Source organism: Ahaetulla prasina, chromosome 1 (genome assembly GCF_028640845.1).
Source record: "Ahaetulla prasina isolate Xishuangbanna chromosome 1, ASM2864084v1, whole genome shotgun sequence".
In the NCBI taxonomy this organism is placed as follows: Eukaryota; Metazoa; Chordata; class Lepidosauria; order Squamata; family Colubridae; genus Ahaetulla; species Ahaetulla prasina.
In genome coordinates this window covers 97,476,632-97,496,589 of record NC_080539.1, presented here as the reverse complement: position 1 = coordinate 97,496,589, position 19,958 = coordinate 97,476,632, and the positions used below count along the sequence as shown (strand labels likewise).

General features: G+C 38.2%; 1 protein-coding gene across 1 annotated transcript; it reads right to left on the bottom strand.

Moving 5' to 3' along the window:
- Positions 1 to 286: 286 nt before the first annotated feature.
- On the bottom strand, positions 287 to 18,628 carry PPIL4 (peptidylprolyl isomerase like 4). Its single transcript, XM_058169871.1, has 13 exons — positions 18,484 to 18,628; positions 17,100 to 17,167; positions 16,760 to 16,824; positions 15,595 to 15,712; positions 14,522 to 14,664; positions 13,762 to 13,858; positions 11,979 to 12,095; positions 11,436 to 11,560; positions 9,999 to 10,065; positions 9,151 to 9,262; positions 8,422 to 8,518; positions 7,081 to 7,213; positions 287 to 1,525 (listed from the first exon to the last, which is right to left on the bottom strand). The coding sequence occupies exons 1-13, from the start codon at positions 18,551 to 18,553 to the stop codon at positions 1,307 to 1,309; spliced, it is 1,431 nt and encodes a 476-aa protein (XP_058025854.1). The 5' UTR covers positions 18,554 to 18,628; the 3' UTR covers positions 287 to 1,306.
- Between the last annotated feature and the right edge of the window lie 1,330 nt (positions 18,629 to 19,958).

Here is a 19,958-nt window from a genome sequence, read left to right as displayed (position 1 = left end):
TACCTGCCTGTTCACGCCCTGAGTCCTTGGGAGAAGGCGGTATACAAATAAATTATTATTATTATTATTATTATTATTATTATTATTATTATTATTATTATTATTATTATTATTATTATTATTATTATTATTATTTCTTTCTCATTGGCATTTAGGGCTTGCCAAATTTTTCAACTTTTAATTTCCAAACATTAGGGATGCTCAAAAATTGTGACATGTCTTGGGGGTTGTAAAGATATTTTGGTTACTTTAATGTAATTTAGATGTGCTTGGTAAGTAACTACACAAATACCGTAACTTTTTAACATTTTGTTTGTTTTATTTGAATATTATCATTTGCTTTCATAAAATGAATCCAGTCAAAAGGGAAAAACAAAACCCACCACATACATATATGGGGACTGACAGCTTTTTTTTAATTAAGAATGTACAATTTTACATTACCAAACAAAGCTACATTTTAAAAAACTGAATCTGAATACAAAACCCACAGGATTTGCTACAGCTTCCTAACTGACATAGACTTACTGATATATTCGCTGAAATAGATTAACGTTGCTATATTAAAATGGAAGTGAAACCAAAGATTTGCATGGAGATATTGCAGTTAGTACAAAATGTGGATAGTCGCTCTTTTGTGGCAATATTGTACACTGCTACAGTGCAAAGTGAGGCTTCCCATTTTTCTCTCTGAAACAACAGGTATTTGGAGCCACTTCAATGCAATGAATTCTTAGAAGTACCAACTGCATGGGCTAGTACCAATGATGGACTGTGTATTGTACTGGTATATATTTCCATATTTTTATATATAAAACTTCAATACTATCTATTTGTATAAATACAACAGGGAAGCCTCAACTGGCAATAAAAATAGATCTTCCTCATTCATGTAACTGTACAAGCTTTTTCACTCATTAACAGTTTCCTATGAGAAAAAGGGAAGTAAATTCATCCAGTCTGGAATAAAGTCCTCCATGTTCCTTTTGGAATTCAAAAGTGATTTGGAATTCCTTTCTGGCAGTAACAGCAGCAGACTCCTATTAGTAATAACGTGAATGCTGCAGGTTCCTTGTTACTGTACTGTAGCATGAATTTCTCTAATCTCTGCAACCTGCAGTTTTCAAAGGCAACAAAAATAACAGAAGAAGAATCCATCCGATGAAGATCTCCTCCCACAGAACTCTTATGAGGCAAAATCAGATGGAGCTTGAAGACCTTCTGGAAGGGAAGGGAAGACATTGGCAGTTTCTAAGGCAGATAAATGCTAAGAAACAGTTGCTTTACAATTTACATCAATCAGCCCTTATTTATATTTGGACTTTTCCTTATCTTTGGACTTTTTGGGGTTCCTGCTTGACTTTTTCTCTTCATAATGGTCTCTTTCCCAGGCTTCCTCGGAATGCTTGTCTTTAGGCTTTTTGTGATGGCTTTCTCTCTCCCGAGAATGGCTCCGACATCTCTCTCGCTTGTCACTTTTTCTTTTCTCCCTATCAAATTCTTCTTTGTGCCTTCGGCTGGGCTCCTGAGAGAAGGAGGAGGCAAACACAGTTATTGCATTGACGAAGAGTGGAGGAGAGGAGAAGGTAGAGCTCTATGGTAACATTTTTTCAAAGTCTGCCTGCTGATTTTCATGCTAGTCCTACAGAATGAATAGCAACGATTAATTATAAGTAAATGATGCTAGCTAGACCTTTAAAGGAAACTTCTGAGAAGAACAAAATAATCTATCCTACATAGGTACAAAAATAAATGTTCTTTTTAAATTTGTGATTTGAAGCTCATAAAACATTTTTCCCCAAATATTAAAATAACATTTTAAGCTCCTTTATTTTCTATTACAATTCAGTTTACATAACTTGGGATAATTTCAATTTATTTTATTAAAAAGATAGGAAATATAAATAAAAAAATGAGAAATTTCTGTGTTTCATGATTTAAAATACAGCATTAGTCAATATACCTAATTTATGATTGCTGACTTAAACCTAACAATCTGTCTCTATGTTACCAAATTAAGGCAGTGATTGTCAATTCTGGAGCCCATTGCAGACCTCTTTGAGTACCTCCAGAGAAAATTAACTATGAGGGGCCTTCTGGTCATAGCAGGAGGTGAAGGTGAAAGGCCACTGCATTTATTATGGACTAGAACACTAGAACATCTATAATTCCTGGCCACTCGCCATACTGACATGGGTGGCAAAAACTATAATCCAAGATATCTGGAAAGAAAGTTCTTTTCCCCTAGGGATGCTACTGAGATCAGTAAATCTATAATTACTTAAAAATAATAATTAGATTTGAACCTTGACATGTCATAAAATGATGTTATATGAGCTCCAGTGGCACAGTGGTTGGAGTGCAGTACTGTAGGCTACTTTTGCTGACTGCTGGCTGACTGCAATTTGGCAGTTCAAATCCCACCAGGCTCAAGGTTGACTCAGCCTTCCATCCTTCCGAAGTGGGTAAAATGAGGACCCAGATTGTTGGGGGCAGTAGGCTGACTCTGTAAACAGCTTAGAGAGGGCTGTAAAGCACTACAAAGCAGTATACAAGTCTAAGTGCTATTGCTATATGCTCTGGAAACAAACATAATAACTCTGTGGGGGGTTCCTTTTTTCATGGGTGGAACATGCTATTGTATGTTCCCTCCCACCCTATCTTTCCTCGAGAAGATGAAGGCATAGAGAAGGAAGAAAGAAGGAAGGAAAGGAAAAGAACATCCTCCTGTATGAATGGGATTTATCTATGAAATTTAGAAGGAACCAACTAAGGTAATTTAAGCTGTTATAGAGTGTTATTACACTTTATTTTTCTTGGCCAATATCAGAGATTTCACTTTTATTTACAAACTAGATTCTGTTAGGATAAGAAGGACATGAAGACAAAGATGTGTCTTTGTGTGTATATTTCTATGTTCCCATATTTCACAAGTGATTGAAACTATTGACCATACTATTAAGTGGGAAACATGTCAGAGTTTGTTGCAGCACACACAAGCAGACTATTAAGCAGGATTCAAATGTCTTTATATACATAACAGCACATAAGGCATACAATACCCTTGTAGTTTTTCCACGTTGTAGAGAAGAGAAATAGCAAGTACAAACACAGCACAAAACAGAGAAGGCAAAATGGAGGACGGGAAGCTAGTGTCCTCAAGCTTATATACAGAACAGTTAAGCCACGCCCAGGCTCCTTGCTGTCTGAAGCAGCAAACAGGCCCCATTGCTGACCTTGTTGTTATGTCCTATTCCAGTTCATGAATGTACTCTGACAAAACATCCTACACAAAATTGTTAAAACACGATATTGCACATTTGAAAATAAATCTCCCCAAGCTTACAAACGTACACACAGTAAAACAAAAAGTTGCAAAGGCTGTTTATAAAACAGTTTAACGAATGCTGTTTGTGAATCACATGGTTTAATGACCTGCGGTTACAACACTACTTGGGACTGGTATCTAATCTGATTTTCAGCTAAGCTTTTCTCTTGCTGATTTAACTTTACAGCCCCTCATGCAGCAGCTCTAATGACCTGCAAGAATAGTGTTTCTTTTTTCTTTTTTTGCTGTGTATTTCCTCAAATGTTTTTCCCAATCTGTTATCATTAGCAAATGTCTCTTTATTTTTCAGTGTTGAATCAGATTTGTTGTCATGGCCAACAGCGCACATCTTAATAAATTGTAATTTTTAAAAAATATGTTCTGGAATAATTCCTAGCAAAACAAAACAAAAAACAAAACAAAACCCGAGGTTTCAATTCAAACTTTGTTTTTGAGATTATTTCTTTCTTTCTAGTACTTCAGGGTTTTTTCCCATAACAATCACATACAATAAAATATTCCAGCACTTTTTTGTTGTATGATTTACCTATTTTTGTGATTATTAACAGTTAGTTATTTCTTTTGATGATCCTGTAATCCCTTTTGTCAGGGCAACTGAATGGAGCTGAGCATTTACTGGCTGGATGGCCTTCCTGATGCCTACATGGAGTTCACAGCAAGTATTTATCTTGATAGAGAAACGTCTGTCGCTGCCTAGGATTGAACTCCCAACCTCTAGAGTGTGAGGTAAATGTCTTCACCTCCAGGCCACCGCACTGCTCCTCATTAACAGAGATTTTATATACCATCTGTAATATATTTATGCCAATTTTCTCTTAAATTATAGCTACTCTAAAGGTTGGAACCCATCATTTCAGTCTACAAAAGGAGACTCATTTACTCATGCCTATTTAGTATAAGACATTTTTTTAAAAAATAGCCTTTTCTTTCACTATGAAAAGTATTTCAATTTATTGATGTTTTTAGAAGGTAGTAGAGAGTATGGTGGCATATCAGTTTCCCCTGCACCTGGAGGAAACTGTCTATCTGGACCCGTTCCAGTCCGGCTTCCGACCCGGTTACAGCACTGAGACGGCTTTGGTCGCGTTGGTGGATGATCTCTGGAGGGCCAGGGATAGGGGTTATTCCTCTGCCCTGGTCCTATTAGACCTCTCAGCGGCTTTTGATACCATCGACCATGGTATCCTGCTGCGCCGGTTGGAGGGATTGGGAGTGGGAGGCACCGTTTATCGGTGGTTCTCCTCCTATCTCTCCGACCGGTCGCAGACGGTGTTGACGGGGGGGCAGAGGTCGACTCCACGGCGCCTCACTTGTGGGGTGCCGCAGGGGTCGATTCTCTCGCCCCTTCTGTTCAACATCTATATGAAGCCGCTGGGTGAGATCATCAGTGGCTTCGGTGTGAGGTACCAGCTGTACGCTGATGACACCCAGCTGTACTTTTCCACACCGGGCCACCCCAATGAAGCTATCGAAGTGCTGCCCCGGTGTTTGGAAGCCGTACGGGTCTGGATGGGGAGAAACAGGCTCAAGCTCAATCCCTCCAAGACGGAGTGGCTGTGGATGCCGGCATCCCGGTACAGTCAGCTGAGTCCGTGGCTGACTGTCGGGAGCGAGTCATTGGCCCCGATGGAGAGGGTGCGCAATTTGGGCGTTCTCTTGGGTGCACGGCTGTCTTTTGAGGACCATTTGTCGGCCGTCTCCAGGAGAGCTATCCACCAGGTTGGCCTGGTGCGCCAGTTGCGCCCCTTTCTAGACCGGGATGCCTTGTGCACAGTCACTCACGCCCTTGTGACGTCTCGTCTGGACTACTGCAATGCTCTCTACATGGGGCTCCCCTTGAAGGGCATCCGGAGGCTGCAGTTAGTCCAGAATGCAGCTGCTGGTGATAGAGGAGCCCTCGTGGCTCCCGAGTGACACCTATCCTGCGCAGGCTGCACTGGCTACCTGTGGCCTTCGGGTGCGCTTCAAGGTGTTGGTGAGCGTCTTTAAAGCGCTCCATGGCATAGGGCCGGGTTACTTACGGGACCGCCTGCTGCTACCGAATACCTCTCACCGACCGTGCGCTCTCACAGAGGGACTCCTCAGGGTGCCGTCGGTAGCGACAGTGTCGTCTGGCGACACCCAGGGAAGGGCCTTCTCTGTGGGGCTCCGCCCTCTGGAGCGAACTCCCCAGGACTTCGTCAACTTCCGGACCTCGAACCTTTCGCATGAGCTTAAAACTTACTTATTTATCTCGCTGGACTGGGTTAGTTTTTAAGTTATGGGTTTTAATGGGTTTTATCTCCAAATTTTAATTGGCCAATTTAATAAGTTTTTAATTGTATTTTAATTGTATTTATAGTGTATTGTGTATTTTTACTTGGCTGTGAACCGCCCTGAGTCCTTCGGGAGAAGGGCGGTATACAAATTTAAATAATAAATAAATATAAATAAATAAATAAATAGACAGCACTTTAGAACAATATTAAGTCAACAGGTTCTGGTTTCAAGTAGTTTGCATTTTACAATTTATCAGGAAAAGACTATTTGCTATCCGAAGGAAAATCAAATTTCAGGTTAAAAAAAAGACATCCAAGCAGAAATGCCCAAATAAACAACTAGAAACACTGGACTGAATGAAAAGGGCACACTCAAGGGTAAAGAGAGAGTAGATCATAACCAGAAAAAACAGTTCTGAAAAGCCTGACATTCGATGAATTATTTAGAATGCCCAGGGAATATTTCATAGCCAAAAACAGATTTCTGATGAAACTATGTTGGAGATAGTCAAAGGTTTCTTCTTATTTGCAAATGAATAAATAAGAAGATAGCAAGGTAACTAATTTAAGCCAGTATCAGGAACAGTGCATGAAATGGCAGGACAGAGAAAGAAATTGGGCGTATTAAGGGAACAGATCATGCAAGGTGTATTACAACAGGCAAATAACTTTAAGATTTAGCAGTGAATCTGGTGAAGAGAAGACAGCAATGCAAAAAAGTGAGGCTACAACAGTAAGTGGTTTGTTCTAAGAATATGGAAAAGAAAGGACGTGGGAGATGGCTCCTCCCTTTATTCTCCTTTCATTCATATAAATAAGTTAATTAGCTCAGTAAAAGTTTCTTTTACATTGCAGTCTTCATTTAACAGCTGTGCCATTCCTGCATTGCAAACATCTGCCCTGAATTTGTGTTTGCAACACTACAGAGCAGCTAAGCAACAATAAGAATCTCTAATCGTTTCCTTGCTGTCACAAGGTGGGGGGGGTGGAGGGGGAAGAAGGGGATGAGATTAATTTTTGATAGTAACTAAGAACATTTTCCTGCATCATAAAAAAACCACACACAGAAGCTAACAGATCACAACTACTTTTTCAAAAGGTCACTTGTGTGAGATTCTTAGCTAAGAAGAAGGTTTTTTTCCCCCCTGCCTATTGGCAAAGTTGTATTTCCTGTCTTTTGGTGAGGTCATATTTAATTCAGTTTTTCTATAAAGTTCTGCAGAGCTAAGGGGATTTCCAGGAGAGTGCAGAAGCCAAAAGAAGTGGTTAACAATGAGCAAGCTCTGTATTTGAAAATGGGAAAGTAGGGAGTAAATGCTTCATCCATGTTAACACAGCAAATAGGACAATACTGAAGTAGGATACAAAGGAATGAACATCCTTAAAGGCAGGGAAAACACAAGGCCTGCTTTCTTTTCACAGGAATGAACCACTTAAAAATATCATTCCATTAAAATGACAAACATTCAATACCTTGGATTTTTTGCTCCTCTTCTCATCCTCATCAGTGTCGTCTGAATGGTAATGTTTCCTCTTTTTATCAGAATGCCTGTGGCTGGTTTTGGCTTCCTCCTCTTCATTCTCCAGCACAAGATCATATCTGGAGCTACGGATGTCAGTTAAGGAAAGCGTGACCAATAGTACTGCCAGAGGGAGCTAAGAGGGAGAGAAAATCCATAAATATAGACACCGTATTTGAGCTGGTTGGCCAGTGAAGTGCAAGGAAATAATTTGGCAGCACCCTTCAGATATAAACAAATCCACTAGCAAAACATCCCTTTCAGCATTTCTTTGCAATAATTTTGCCAGGCTTTGAAATACACACAATTTTGAACGGAATTTTTTTTAAGTCATCCAGTTCTTATGTGTGGCCATCAGAATTAATCCCAGATTTTCTGTTTTGTAACTATTATGAGACACAACTTGGTAGTTGCTGAGAGATGTCTGCATGGTAAAATGATGGCAGCCCTCCACTTCACAGCTTTAATTATCCATTTTCCTGTAGGTTCCAGCCAGAATGCAAAGCAAAACTGACCATATAAGCAACATTAGGTCTTTGAAAGATGGAACTGAGAGTGACACTTAATACACAATCTCCCAAATTCATGAGAAAGTGAAATGTAACTAGGAGAATCTATAGCAGATACATTCACCATATGGAAACATTTTTTTACAACTGTTAAAACACTAATTCTGGTTACAATTGGTCACTGCTTATTTCCTATATAACGAAATTATCATGAAGCCTCAACAGGCATTTAATTGAAGTTTTTCAGAGACACTTAAAAGAAGTACTTGCCAGTGAACTCTTGATTTCCTAAATCCAACTTGGCTCTTCACTAAATATTACATGTATGAAAGTTATATAAGAGAGTTTACATGACAGCCCTAAGAAAATAAGGTTTGAAATTAGATATGTGAATGTAAACCTATCCATTAATATAATATTCAGCATATTAGATCTAGAGAGAGTTACCAATCTCTACAAATACTTTAATATTGGTGTATAAAGAAAAAGCATATTCCATCAGCTCTGCATTCATGTTAGATATGTTAATGTTCTACTTATTCTTCTACTTAGTTGAATACCAGAGTGGTGTAGTGGTTAAGGTACTGGACTAGAAGCAGGGAGGAGACTTGAGTTCTAGTCCTTCCTTAGGCACTGAAGCCAGTTGAGTAATTTTGGACCAGCCACACCCTCTCAGCACTGGACTGGAAAGTCAATAAATTAGTCTATCAACACACAATTTATCAGTATGACACTGCTTTTAACAACTATGATATTTCATACAATAATATAATTGTTCAGGATACTCTTGCTTGGTTTTTGCTTTCTCCTTCAGGCTTAATTTAGAAGTTTTGCTGTGATCTTTTTCATATTCTTTGAAATCATCCTTGGTATATTTTCCACCTGTTTATAAAAAGAGAAATAAGCTGACATTAATTTTGAATACAGGGCGGTATGGAAATAGCTGTTAACTATTGCTATGCCAAATAAACTGATTTAGGGAGATGTTAATGAAATGGGCTCCAAACAGAAATGTTTCAGAAACAGTTAAGGCCTCTGGGAAGTGCCTATCACGAGATCCCCTGCAGAAATCTAAACAAATACTTTATGCTGCTTTGTGCTAACCTTTCTTATAATCAGATTAAAAATAGTACGGCTCACAAAGGAAAGCCTTCTCAATGATGCCAATTCTAATGGGTACATACACATTTTGATCACATTCAAATAGTTTGAGCTACTCCCTTTCAATCTACCAGCTACAGCATTAATCCTCTTAACACTGATAAAGCCAGTCAAACCTCACCATTCCCACAGGCATTTATTAAGCAAACTTAGCATTTTCCATCTGTATAATTACAAAATTGAAAAACAGAATATGCACTTTTATAAATGCCTAATTGATCAACAAATCTATATCTGACAAACTAGTTTCACTGAAAACAAATTTCTGTATCCCTCCCAAAACAGATTTGATAATGTCTAAAAGGAATTTACAATGGGGAAAATTAATAGAAATCATTTATACATCTTGTTACCTTTTCCTTTCCATTTAACCTTTGCAACAGATTGGCTAAAATCAACATGTATTCGCCTGTCATCTATTAAGACATTGTCCATCTTAAAGTAAGCTTTCTCGCAATCTTCTTCCTGGTATATGTTTCAAGAAAAAATATAATTAAATTTACAAAATGTGTAACTACTCTTTGATGCCATCATAGAAGTGGAAAAAGTAATTATTACTATGAAAAATTCTGACTGAATTAATGCTGCCTTCCTTGCAGAGTCAGCTTAGAATGCACAATACCAATGCCTTATCGTTAAGTAGAATTTGACTAATATAGAAGGCACTAGGAGTTTCAGTATTTTACAAGGTCTTACAAAAATGGAATCACAATTGCTTCTTCAGGGTACCAGTCTGTGGCTGTGTTCATATGACAGACTGAGCCGCAAACTAGTCTACATTTTAAACTAGCATGTTATGTGAACTTGGTCTATGGGATTAATTAACAGTTAATGAGAAGTTGCCCCATGTCCTTTGGAACATTCTGCCCACAGAAGAGAGGTGGGGGTCCCAGTCTCCTGGCTTTCCGAAAATGTCTATATCTCCCTTGAGATTCAAAGAGGAGCACCCAGTTGTGGGGCTGGTTCCCTCTGAAGTCCTTCCCTCTGTCTTTTAATATGCTTGGAACTGAGATGTTCTGAATAAATGTTTTTTATCAGGGCAACCTGATGTACCCAAATATGGGACCCAGCATATAACATTCTGAAGGTTAACTATTTTTTTTTAATAAAGTTGTATATAAAGCATTCAGTTTGGTAACAATACTATTTATATTGTTAAACTGTACAGCTAAACACCATGTACATATATATGGTCACATACCTTCTCAAACTCAATGAAGGCATAGCAGAGAGATTCACCAGTTTTCCAATCTCGAATCACTTCACAACTGAAAAACCAACACATTTTGTTCAGGAAACCATACAGATACGGTTAACATATGACAAGCAATGATAATACATTTTTTAAATAAGCCGTGGAACTCATCCCACAGCTTGCACAGCAGTCATTTTTGGAAGTCCTCATAAGCCACTATGGTATCAGAAGTTGCAGTATGGATGACAAGAATATGTGATTTTAATAGAACTACAGGCAGAAGTCGTGTTTTTCACTTTCTACCCTATACAGCTACCTTTAGATCCATGGATGAGTTTCAGGGTTGGGCCAAATTCTAATGTAGTTAATGGGATCAGTAAGGATCACTATGTTCAGCTTCAACATACTAAATATTACAATAAGCTTTAAAAGTACGTTCAGGTTAGCCCTCACAATGAATTAGAGAATTGCACTTTCTAGCATAACATTGACTTAAGATACAGAAAAGCCATGTAAAAAAACTAAAGAGAACAGACATACATATATTACAATATATTACAATACAGAAGGAAAAAGTGCTGGAACACTCTATAGTAATTGTTTTTCTAAAACTTAATAAATGGCATTGTAAGTTCTCAGACAAAAGATTCAAGCAACCATATTTGATAATTCACAGCTTTTCGTTTAGCAAAGACCTGTCTCTTTCCTGGTACATAACAGAGGTAGTCCTCAACTTACAACCGTTTTGTTTAGTGACTGTTCAAAGTTACAACAATACTGAAAAGAGTGACATGAGCATTTTTCAAATTTATGACCGTTGCAGCATTCCCTGTGATCATGTGATCAAAATTCAGATCCATGACAACTGACTCACATTTATGACAGTTGCAGAGTCCTGGAGTCATGTGATCCCCTTTTGTAACCTTCTGACAAGCAAAGTCAATGGGGAACCAGATTACTAATTTAACAAGTGCAGTGATTCGCTTAACAAATGTAGCAAGGAAAGTCATAAAACGGGACAAACTCACTTAACAAATTTCTCACTTAACAACATAAATTTTGGGCTCAATTGTGGTTGTAAGTTGAGGACGACCTGTACTATGAGTCGAAGACTCAAAATCCTTTCCCTAAGACACACATAAATATATTTTGTTTTTAAATCGAAAACAGTTCCCCTGCTGAACTTCCTCTATTGTTTTCATCTTTTTAAAGTCTGCTGAAGAGAACTTTGTGAAATTCCCTTAGGAAAAACCACTTTCAGTTTAGGCAGTCACCAAAGGTCTGAAAAGTATTTCTATCAATAAAAGGCCCTAATTAATATCTATATAAAGTCTCTTGCTAGGCCACTGTGACTAAAAAAATGCTCCTTGTGCGTTTTTCATTAGCAAGAACTACGTTTTGCACTTTTTATAAAGGTAGTCTTTGCAAAGGTTGAACACTTACCTTTTTATCAGACCAAATCGGGAAAATATGATTTCAAGGTCTTCATCGGTTGTCACAGGATTAAGTTTGCAGACAAAAAGAACATTTTCAGGTGGCTTGATATCTGCATCAGGTAAGTCTCCAACCTGAGGAACAAAGCAAGACAGATTATGTTATTCCAACACTCCTACAATTTACACTTACGGATACACATATTGAAACAGCTGCATTTTAGGATGGTGAGCGTGTGTGCAATGTGACTATGCTACTTAAGCTTATTCTGAAGCCTTAAGAATGGAAAAGGCAGACTTTTCAGTTCAATGTCTTCTCTCTGATGAGATGCTTAAAAAAATGATAGTTTTCTTAAACACAATATGCTTCTGAGCTATAACTGAAATAACTTGTGAAGAAGGCAAAATCCATTCACCTTTTTTTGCCAAAGAAGACAGAGCGTACCAGATTTAATGTGGCAATCATTTGGTATGTGGTATCATTTCTATTTATATAAAACTAAGCATCTGCATATCTACAGCTTAACAATCAGATCAGGTACACTGTTTTTACCATTTCCAAGAGAATAGCCTGTGTTTTTGCTTCTTTCTCTGCCAGAATTTCTTCCACTTCATCGGTAGACCTTCCTTTGAAGTCATCAATTTCTTCATCAGCACCTATTCTCCCACTCTGTCTTATATAAAAACAAAGAGACAGATACTTAATACGATTTAGAACGAATATGTCATCCTTTTTATAACACCCTTCAGCAGCTACCTGAAACTTCACCATGCTTATCCCGCACTGGCACTCCCACACCTTGCAGCGGTCATTTACCTGCCCACTGGCGTCCCTGTGAGCCACCTGGGACTTGCAAGTTTCTGCCAGCTTCTCCACTAACTTTGCTTGTGGAAGCAGGCAGGAAATTGCAATGAGGTGCTTGCCTAAGAACTCATGATTCTTGCTTAATGACAGCAATGGGAAATGCTGGGATTGCTGTCAGTAAATGATGTAGTCATGTGACATCACACATTACAATTGCGTCACCTAGCAATGGAAATTCCAGATCCAATAACATTTTTAATCAAGGACTACCTGTATTGAGGTTACACCAGTAGTGGGTTGCTACCGGTTCTCCCTAGTTCGCAAGAACTGGTAGTAAACATTTTGAGTAGTTTGGAGAACCGGTAGTAAAAATTCTGCCTGGCCCCACCCCCAATCTGTTGCTGCCTCCCGACTCCCAGCTGATCGGCTAGAAGGAAAAAATCAAGACTCACTTGTTGAAGAAGAGGAAAAAAACAAACAAGACACTGTCCCTTTAAATTGATCAGCTGCTTCTCAGCCAGGAGATCGCTTGGCAAAGAAGAAGGGGGGGGGAAACGTTGTCGTTTTAAATTGACAGAGCGGCTAGAAGCTCCGTTCTGAGTCAGCTGAACAACAAATTGGATAAGAGGAGGAATTCTTATATGGTTCAATGTTTTTGAAGTTTTGGGGTTTGTGCAATATGGGCTTTGTGTTTCTAAAAAGGTTTGGGCGATTTCCATTGTGAAGTATCCTGTCTTGAATGAGTTTTCTGCCTGCTTGTAAATGAAGCCAAACTTCCGGCTTCCACTTTAGAACCCACCCCTGGGTTACACTTCTACAGAATGCGGTTACAGAATTTCATTCATTCTTCCTTATTGCCCTTTCTTATCACCCAATGATAAGGTGATAATTTTGCTTACCGCCCAGAGTGAACAAGTGAGTTGGTGAGATGGGCAACTACACAAATTAAATAAATTAAAAAATAAAATTAATGTGCACCCCTGTATAATTGCCATAAAAAATTTGGGAACCATAATTGTGTACATCACTGATACTGATACTTTGATAATGGTTAGCACACCTGGTTTCCCACAGAAGACACAATGGGGAGAGATCAGCAGTCAATAAAGACAAAAATATGCCTTCTCAGCAGGCATGTGCATGAATTATACTTCTAATGTTATTTGCTATTTTGCAGGCATAATGGTGTGCAGTCAAATATTCCCCCCAAAAGAAGTATATACTTAGAAAAGAATATTTGCAACTGTTGCCATTGATGTTTTTCCTATCTTGAAACTGAAACTAAAATGCTAATGAAACTGAAGAACTTATATTATTGTCAGTGAAAAGGATACAGGTTCAAAATATAGCTCCTTTTATTGAACAACATGTCTCCAAACTAAAGTTTTTCTTTCAAGTCAAACTTGACTCTGGGTCTCTGTGAGAACATAACCACAAAGTTCTATACATCTGCAAAATCAGCAGGTACATTAGGAGAATATAAATATATTTCTTGATCTACTCCGCACTCATAGTTAAAAGCAATACTCACATCCAATTGTTCTTTTGTAGGTTCTGGTGAACGGTCCGGTATTGCCAAACCGGAAGGATCATCAAATGGATCATCTAAGATCACTGTATGGTTTATCCTAAATAAAAAACATATTCAGTTAAAGAGTAAGTTCAAGATTCCGTTTCACAATAATTTTGAATATTAAGTCACTGCTGCCTCAAAAAACACCTACACAACAACTCATTTATCTGAAAACAAAATCGATAAGTTAAACTTTCTTTCAAGTCTTACACTGACAGAGGATACATGTGTTATTATAAAACTCAAAACTATTAAATGCATAACTGAAAGCCTTTATCTGGTTTATGCTGAAAGGAGATTCAACAATTGCCCTCCAATACCAACAACTGCCTTCCAATTATATAAAATTTAGTTCATATAATTGTTCTCATCTAGTATCAAATATAGTTAAGAACTAATGTTATACATGAAAACTATGACAGCGTAAGTTTTAGGGGAGACTAAAGAAACTCTTTTACTTTGTGGCACATAATTCATTTATGTAATTCACTTCCACAGCAAATGGTGACAACACTTACTTAATGAGTTTTGAAGTCATAGCAAATAGATCAACCAGAACTTTAGAAGTGATAGCACAACAGTACGGAAAAACTACAGCTACTTTTGATTTGGGTTTCAAAAGTCTCTGATAGACACAACTTGCTGGTTTTTGTTTAATCCAGCAGAATTTTGCTTACATCCTGCGCTTTTATCAAGTGTAGAAGTAAAATAGTAAAACCTGATGTCTTGATATGGAACAAAATCCTTGTCGACAAAGGACTCATTAATTTTCATCAATACATCCATGCCTTCTGTTACTTCACCAAACACTGTATGCACACCATTCAGATAATCTAAGTTTTCTCCTGTAGTAATAAGAAACTTAAAAAAAAAATCAAGAAAAATAATGAATTGGAGTTGACAAATTAATAAAAATCTTCAACCACCCATTTCAGTCTATTGATACATTAGCTGATTTTGGTGTCATTCACCAGAAAATCTTCTGATATCACAAACGTTCTGTGATTTTAGGCACTGAAGAAGGTTTCATATTGTGATGATTTCAGTCTTTCTTGGAGATTATTTCTGAGAGTACAGCAGATGATTAATTGTTCTCTACAGGAGTGTTATTAGAGCTCCTCCAGATTAAGTGCTAGGCCTAGGTTATTTTACTTGTCATAGCCAACTATGTTGGGATCTCGTTCTATTAAGGTTTTCAAAAAACCCAGAAAATAATTTCATCTTATGACGAATCTACCATCAACGTAATTGAAATGGTTGAATAAACTGAAGTTCAGTTTGGATGATACCAAAAGACTTCACCCAATAGTGGAATAGCGGAGGAGTGGTCCATCTGACAGAAGAACAAATTCTTTCTCTCAGTTCTCCTTCCATAATGTTTAAATTTGTTTCAGAAACTGGGAGATTTTTCCAGAGCAAATCAAGCAGAAGAATAGAAATAAAGTTATGAAAAATCTAGTGAATGGAATTCTACCTGAATCATGTTAGGTCTGGTTCAAAGCTGATGACCAAATTTCTTGCTTTAAGTGAGGTCAATTATGCCTTCTCTATCAGTCAAAATTGTTTTTACACCTAATTCCATGTTTATGAACAATCTTGTTTGGTAACTGGCCACTTAAAATATGAAAGCATCTGGTATGCTAGTACTGCAGAAGAAACATAGATTTTTTTCTACTGTAAGTTTTTTCCCCATTTTCAGATTTTTAAATGTCACATCTGTGATCTGTAGTACTTTTCAATTTCCATATGTCCTAATATGTTGACATGACTTTTCCAGATCTGTGGACATACCTGAGATCCATGCTGATCACTCCCATTGTTTACCATTGACACAGTTCCCTTTTTCTTGTGTTTAATTCTTGGCACTTTCTCTGCTTCAAAAAATCTAGCTTGATCACCATACAATTTGCTGAAACATGTATAAACAAATTATCAATCAGAATAAATAGCGTAATTTTTAAAAAACTATCCACGTGAAAGAGAAAAAAAAATCTCAGCACAATACATGGAGATGTACAAGTTGACAGTTCTATTCGTGATTAACTTAATTTCAGAATCAGTTATAAAACTGAGACTACATATTTGTTTATTTTTCATATCCACCCCAATCATAAGACTCTTGATAGTACGCAAAAAAACTTTAAAAATCTTCATGGTAATATACTGCATTAATCTAAAACCAGAGTAATATGCCATACACATACAATTGCATTGTTAGTTTGTCTTCACGCACACACACACTCACACACACACACACACACACACACACACCTATCTTAAGTTGCTTCTGAAATGTCAACTGTGTTGGAGCAAATATAATTTCCAAAGAGAGATTCTTCCATAACACTGACTACTGTATAATTGAGGCAATTCCTTATTCCTGAGACTTAGCAACAGCAATAGCATTTAGACTTATATACTTCACAATGGTTTTCAGTCCTCTCTAAGAGGTTTACAGAGTCAGCATATTGCCCCCAACAATATGGGTCCTCATTTTACTGACCTCAGAAGGATGGAAAGTTGAGTCAACCTTGAGCCGGTCACAGGACTGAACTGCTGGCAGTGAGCGATGAGTTATCCTGCAACACTGCATTCTAACCAATGTACCAACACAGCTCTTCAAGGAAATGAATAACCACTAAATTATTTTCCCTCAGATGTTCATATTAGATGCTCATATTAAGTCATTCTAAATAAAAGCTGTCCTTGGTACCAAGCCATTTAAGGCTTTTTAGGTTAAAACCAGCACTTTAAATTTTTCCTACATCATATATTGACCAAAGTGATTGATCAACTGCATGAAGACTTTCACTATCAAAGTTTATGATTTATTCTTGATCCAACTATAATTATCCAATAGGTAATCTAAATGAATGCCTATGCAAGTAATAGTAAAATTGTTGCATCCAAAAAGTTTTATGGACAACTATGTAAATCAAAACTAAACAATGTTTACCAAAATATGGATTCACCTCCACGACCGGTCCCCAGGGGGTCTCCAGTTTGTATGATAAAATCTCTCTGAAACAATGTGGAACACATTATTTATCATCATTTAAAATATCCTGTTATTAAGAATATTCTGTGTGCCAATAATTATATAAGGCAGTCTATACTGGTATTTCTATTTTACAACTGAAGAAAGGAATTTAAACATAAACATGCATGTATGATTAGGAAGAGGACATTTAGCATATGTATCTCTTAGATTTAAATTCTATATCCACTAAGACTCACAATTAAATTATTGTCTAATATATGAGGGAAAAGCACTGGAAAAAATCAGATATGCTTACCTGTACATTATGTATAAGGCAATAATTGTAGTATTTGATCTTACAAAGCTTCAGGAAATTTAGACAAGCTAGAAGGAATAAAGATAAAACAACTGAAACAGGCTAGGGCCTTTGGCTAATAAAACAAGCAAGCTATTATTTCATGCAAATTTAATAAACAATGCCCAGCAACAATCCCCAGCAAGTTGGGGTGAAATCCAGCAGGTTCTGGAGAACCGGTAGCAGAAATTTTGAGCAGTTCAGAGAACTGGTAGCAGAAATTTTGAGTAGTTCGGAGAACTGGCAAATACCACCTCTGGCTGTTCCCAGACTGGGGTGGGAATGGAGATTTTGCAATATCCTTCCCCAAGGAGTTGGGAGGGAATGGAGATTTTGCAGTATTCTTCCCCTGCCACACCCACCAAGCCACACCATGCCCACCAAGCCACGCCCACAGAACCGGCTGTAAAAAAAATTGGATTTCACCACCGAATCAAGCTGCTATAAAAGTCAAATAGGAGTTTCAGTGGAAATTGGGCAGAAAAAGTTCTGCTTTGCACCTCAGAAAAGAAACTGAGAACCCCATTAGTCGTGTTCATAAAGCCATGCTGGAAAGCGAGAATTAGCTGTGTTTTACTGATAAATCACATTTAAAGCAACAGAGGAAGAATCCCACGTACTCAATGTATGTAGTTGTTCCCCCACCCCCACAAACCAATGTTTTTTATTAAATTTCAGATAAAATACTGTTAAAACCCAGGTGCCATTTACAATCTTCAAAGTCAATACTGTATAAAGTTCTTAAAGAAATGAAGCCACGCCAAGATTAAAAAAAAATAAAAATCTAAAAAATCTTTTGCGCAATCAGTCCTGGAAAAACAAAAACCATACAAGACTGAGATCTTTGGATCCCATGTGAAAAAAACTAGTATTAATTTCAAACTACCTCCCCATCACCTAGCCCCACCTCCCGAGCGCATCACTATCTCTGGGGCCTTCCCAATCTCTTCCTGATTGCTTATTTGTACCCTATGACTATCATTAAGTGTTGTACCTTAGAATACTTGATAAAGGTATCTTTCATTTTATGTACACTGAGAGCATATGCACCAAGACAAATTCCTTGTGTGTCCAATCACACTTGGCCAATAAAAATTCTATTCTATTCTATTCTATTCTATTCTATTCATCTGCATTTTGGGCTGCTGCAGATTCCGAGGCGCCCCCAAAAACTATCCCCCCCCCTTTTTTTTGTTTTTGCACAATGCGCAAATGTTGTGCTAGCTTATCCAAGCGCGGCAAACCCCTGCTGGAGAAGTATCGCCAAATCGGAATTTCTCTGCAGCTGCCCAGAGGTTTCTGGACCGGCATTTGTCCCACGCGGTACCCGCTGCAATGCCACTACCTCTCGGTCTCTCCTCCGTGTATAAATCAATCACTAGGTCTCCCAGCGTGGTCTCCAGGAGAACAGCCATGGCGGCGCCTCCTCCAGCCGCCTTTCTGATCTTTTTCAAGCCACGGTTTCTTGCTCCTCCGCGATCCCGGCATGCCTTGCGCTACTCCACTTCCTCCTTGGGTAAGGAAAGCGGCGCCCTTTGCCAAGGCTCGGTGACCGTAGATTTACGCGACTGTAGAGTCGCCCTTCCAAGAAAGTGAGATTGGGGCACCACTGGAGGAATCCCGGAGGCCGGAAGTGAGCGTGATTCGGAGACGAAGGGGAAAGAATTTTTTAGAGATGAGCTTTGGCAGCGATAGCGCTACTCAGGTCCGACTGTGCGAAGGCAGCTGGCCTCGAACCAGCTGGTTTCCAGACGAGTCCGCTTTCTAACTTGCTTGCTTAGGTAATTGCTATAGGTACAGGAGGCTCATATTTTAAAAGGTTTTTTTTTAGAATAGAATAGAATAGAATTTTTTATTGGCCAAGTGTGATTGGACACACAAGGAATTTGTCTTGGTGCATATGCTCTCAGTGTACATAAAAGAAAAGATACGTTCATCAAGAATCATAAAGTACAACACACTTAATGATAGAGTACAAATAAGCAATCAGGAAACAATCAATATCAATATAAATCGTAAGGATACAAGCAACAAAGTTATAGTCATACAGTCATAAGTGGAAGGAGATGGGTGATGGGAACGATGAGAAGATTAATAGTAGTGCAGACTTAGTAAATAGTTTGATAGTGTTGACGGAATTATTTGTTTAGCAGAGTGATGGTGTTGGTTTTAAATCTTGCCTTTATTATTTTTATAACTAATTCAAGGTGGCAAATATATCTAAATACAGCTTCCTCCTCCTATTTTCGCCACAAGAGTTACCCTGTGCGGTGAGTTGGGATGAGAGAGGAAAGGAGGGAGAAAGAAAGAAAGGAAGGAGGGACGGAAGGAGGGAGGGAAGGGGAGAGGAGGTCACCTAGTCAGGTTTCAAGTCTAAGGTGACCAGAAGTCACAGTCTCCTAGTTCTAACCTCCTGCCTTAAACACTCTACCAAACAGGTGCTATATGGCAGTTTGACCAAACAAACATCTCAAGATTTACTTGCTTGCTTGGATGCTACCTTGATTTCTATCCACCAGTCAGTTGTACTTTTACCAGGAAGGCAGGCAAACTTCTGGCAGGCAAAATTCCTCTGTCTGGAATCTCTGAGGATCAGCTTGTTTTGCAATTCCGAAGACAGCTGGCTTCAAAAACCCTCTTTCTTTTCTTCCAAACAATTAGCTTTCTATGTTAATTAATACAGAATTTTTGTGGGCTTTTTTTAGGCTGCAGATGTTGACATTTTGCATAGAGAAACCTAAGAAACTATTTAGAAAGAATATTATGTTGAGATCATACTATAAAGTTCTTTCCTGAGAACATGTAGTTTTCTTTCACGTG

What these genes read in the sequence shown, in the direction of transcription:
- PPIL4 (XM_058169871.1), bottom strand. Translation starts at nt 18,553, where the DNA reads ATGGCTGTTCTCCTGGAGACCACGCTGGGAGACCTAGTGATTGATTTA. An exon ending in GCCTTATACATAATGTACAG is followed by an intron (nt 16,825 to 17,099) that starts GTAAGCATATCT and finishes ACATTGTTTCAG; the next exon opens with AGAGATTTTATCATACAAAC. An exon ending in CTACAAAAGAACAATTGGAT is followed by an intron (nt 12,096 to 13,761) that starts GTGAGTATTGCT and finishes TATATAAGACAG; the next exon opens with AGTGGGAGAATAGGTGCTGA.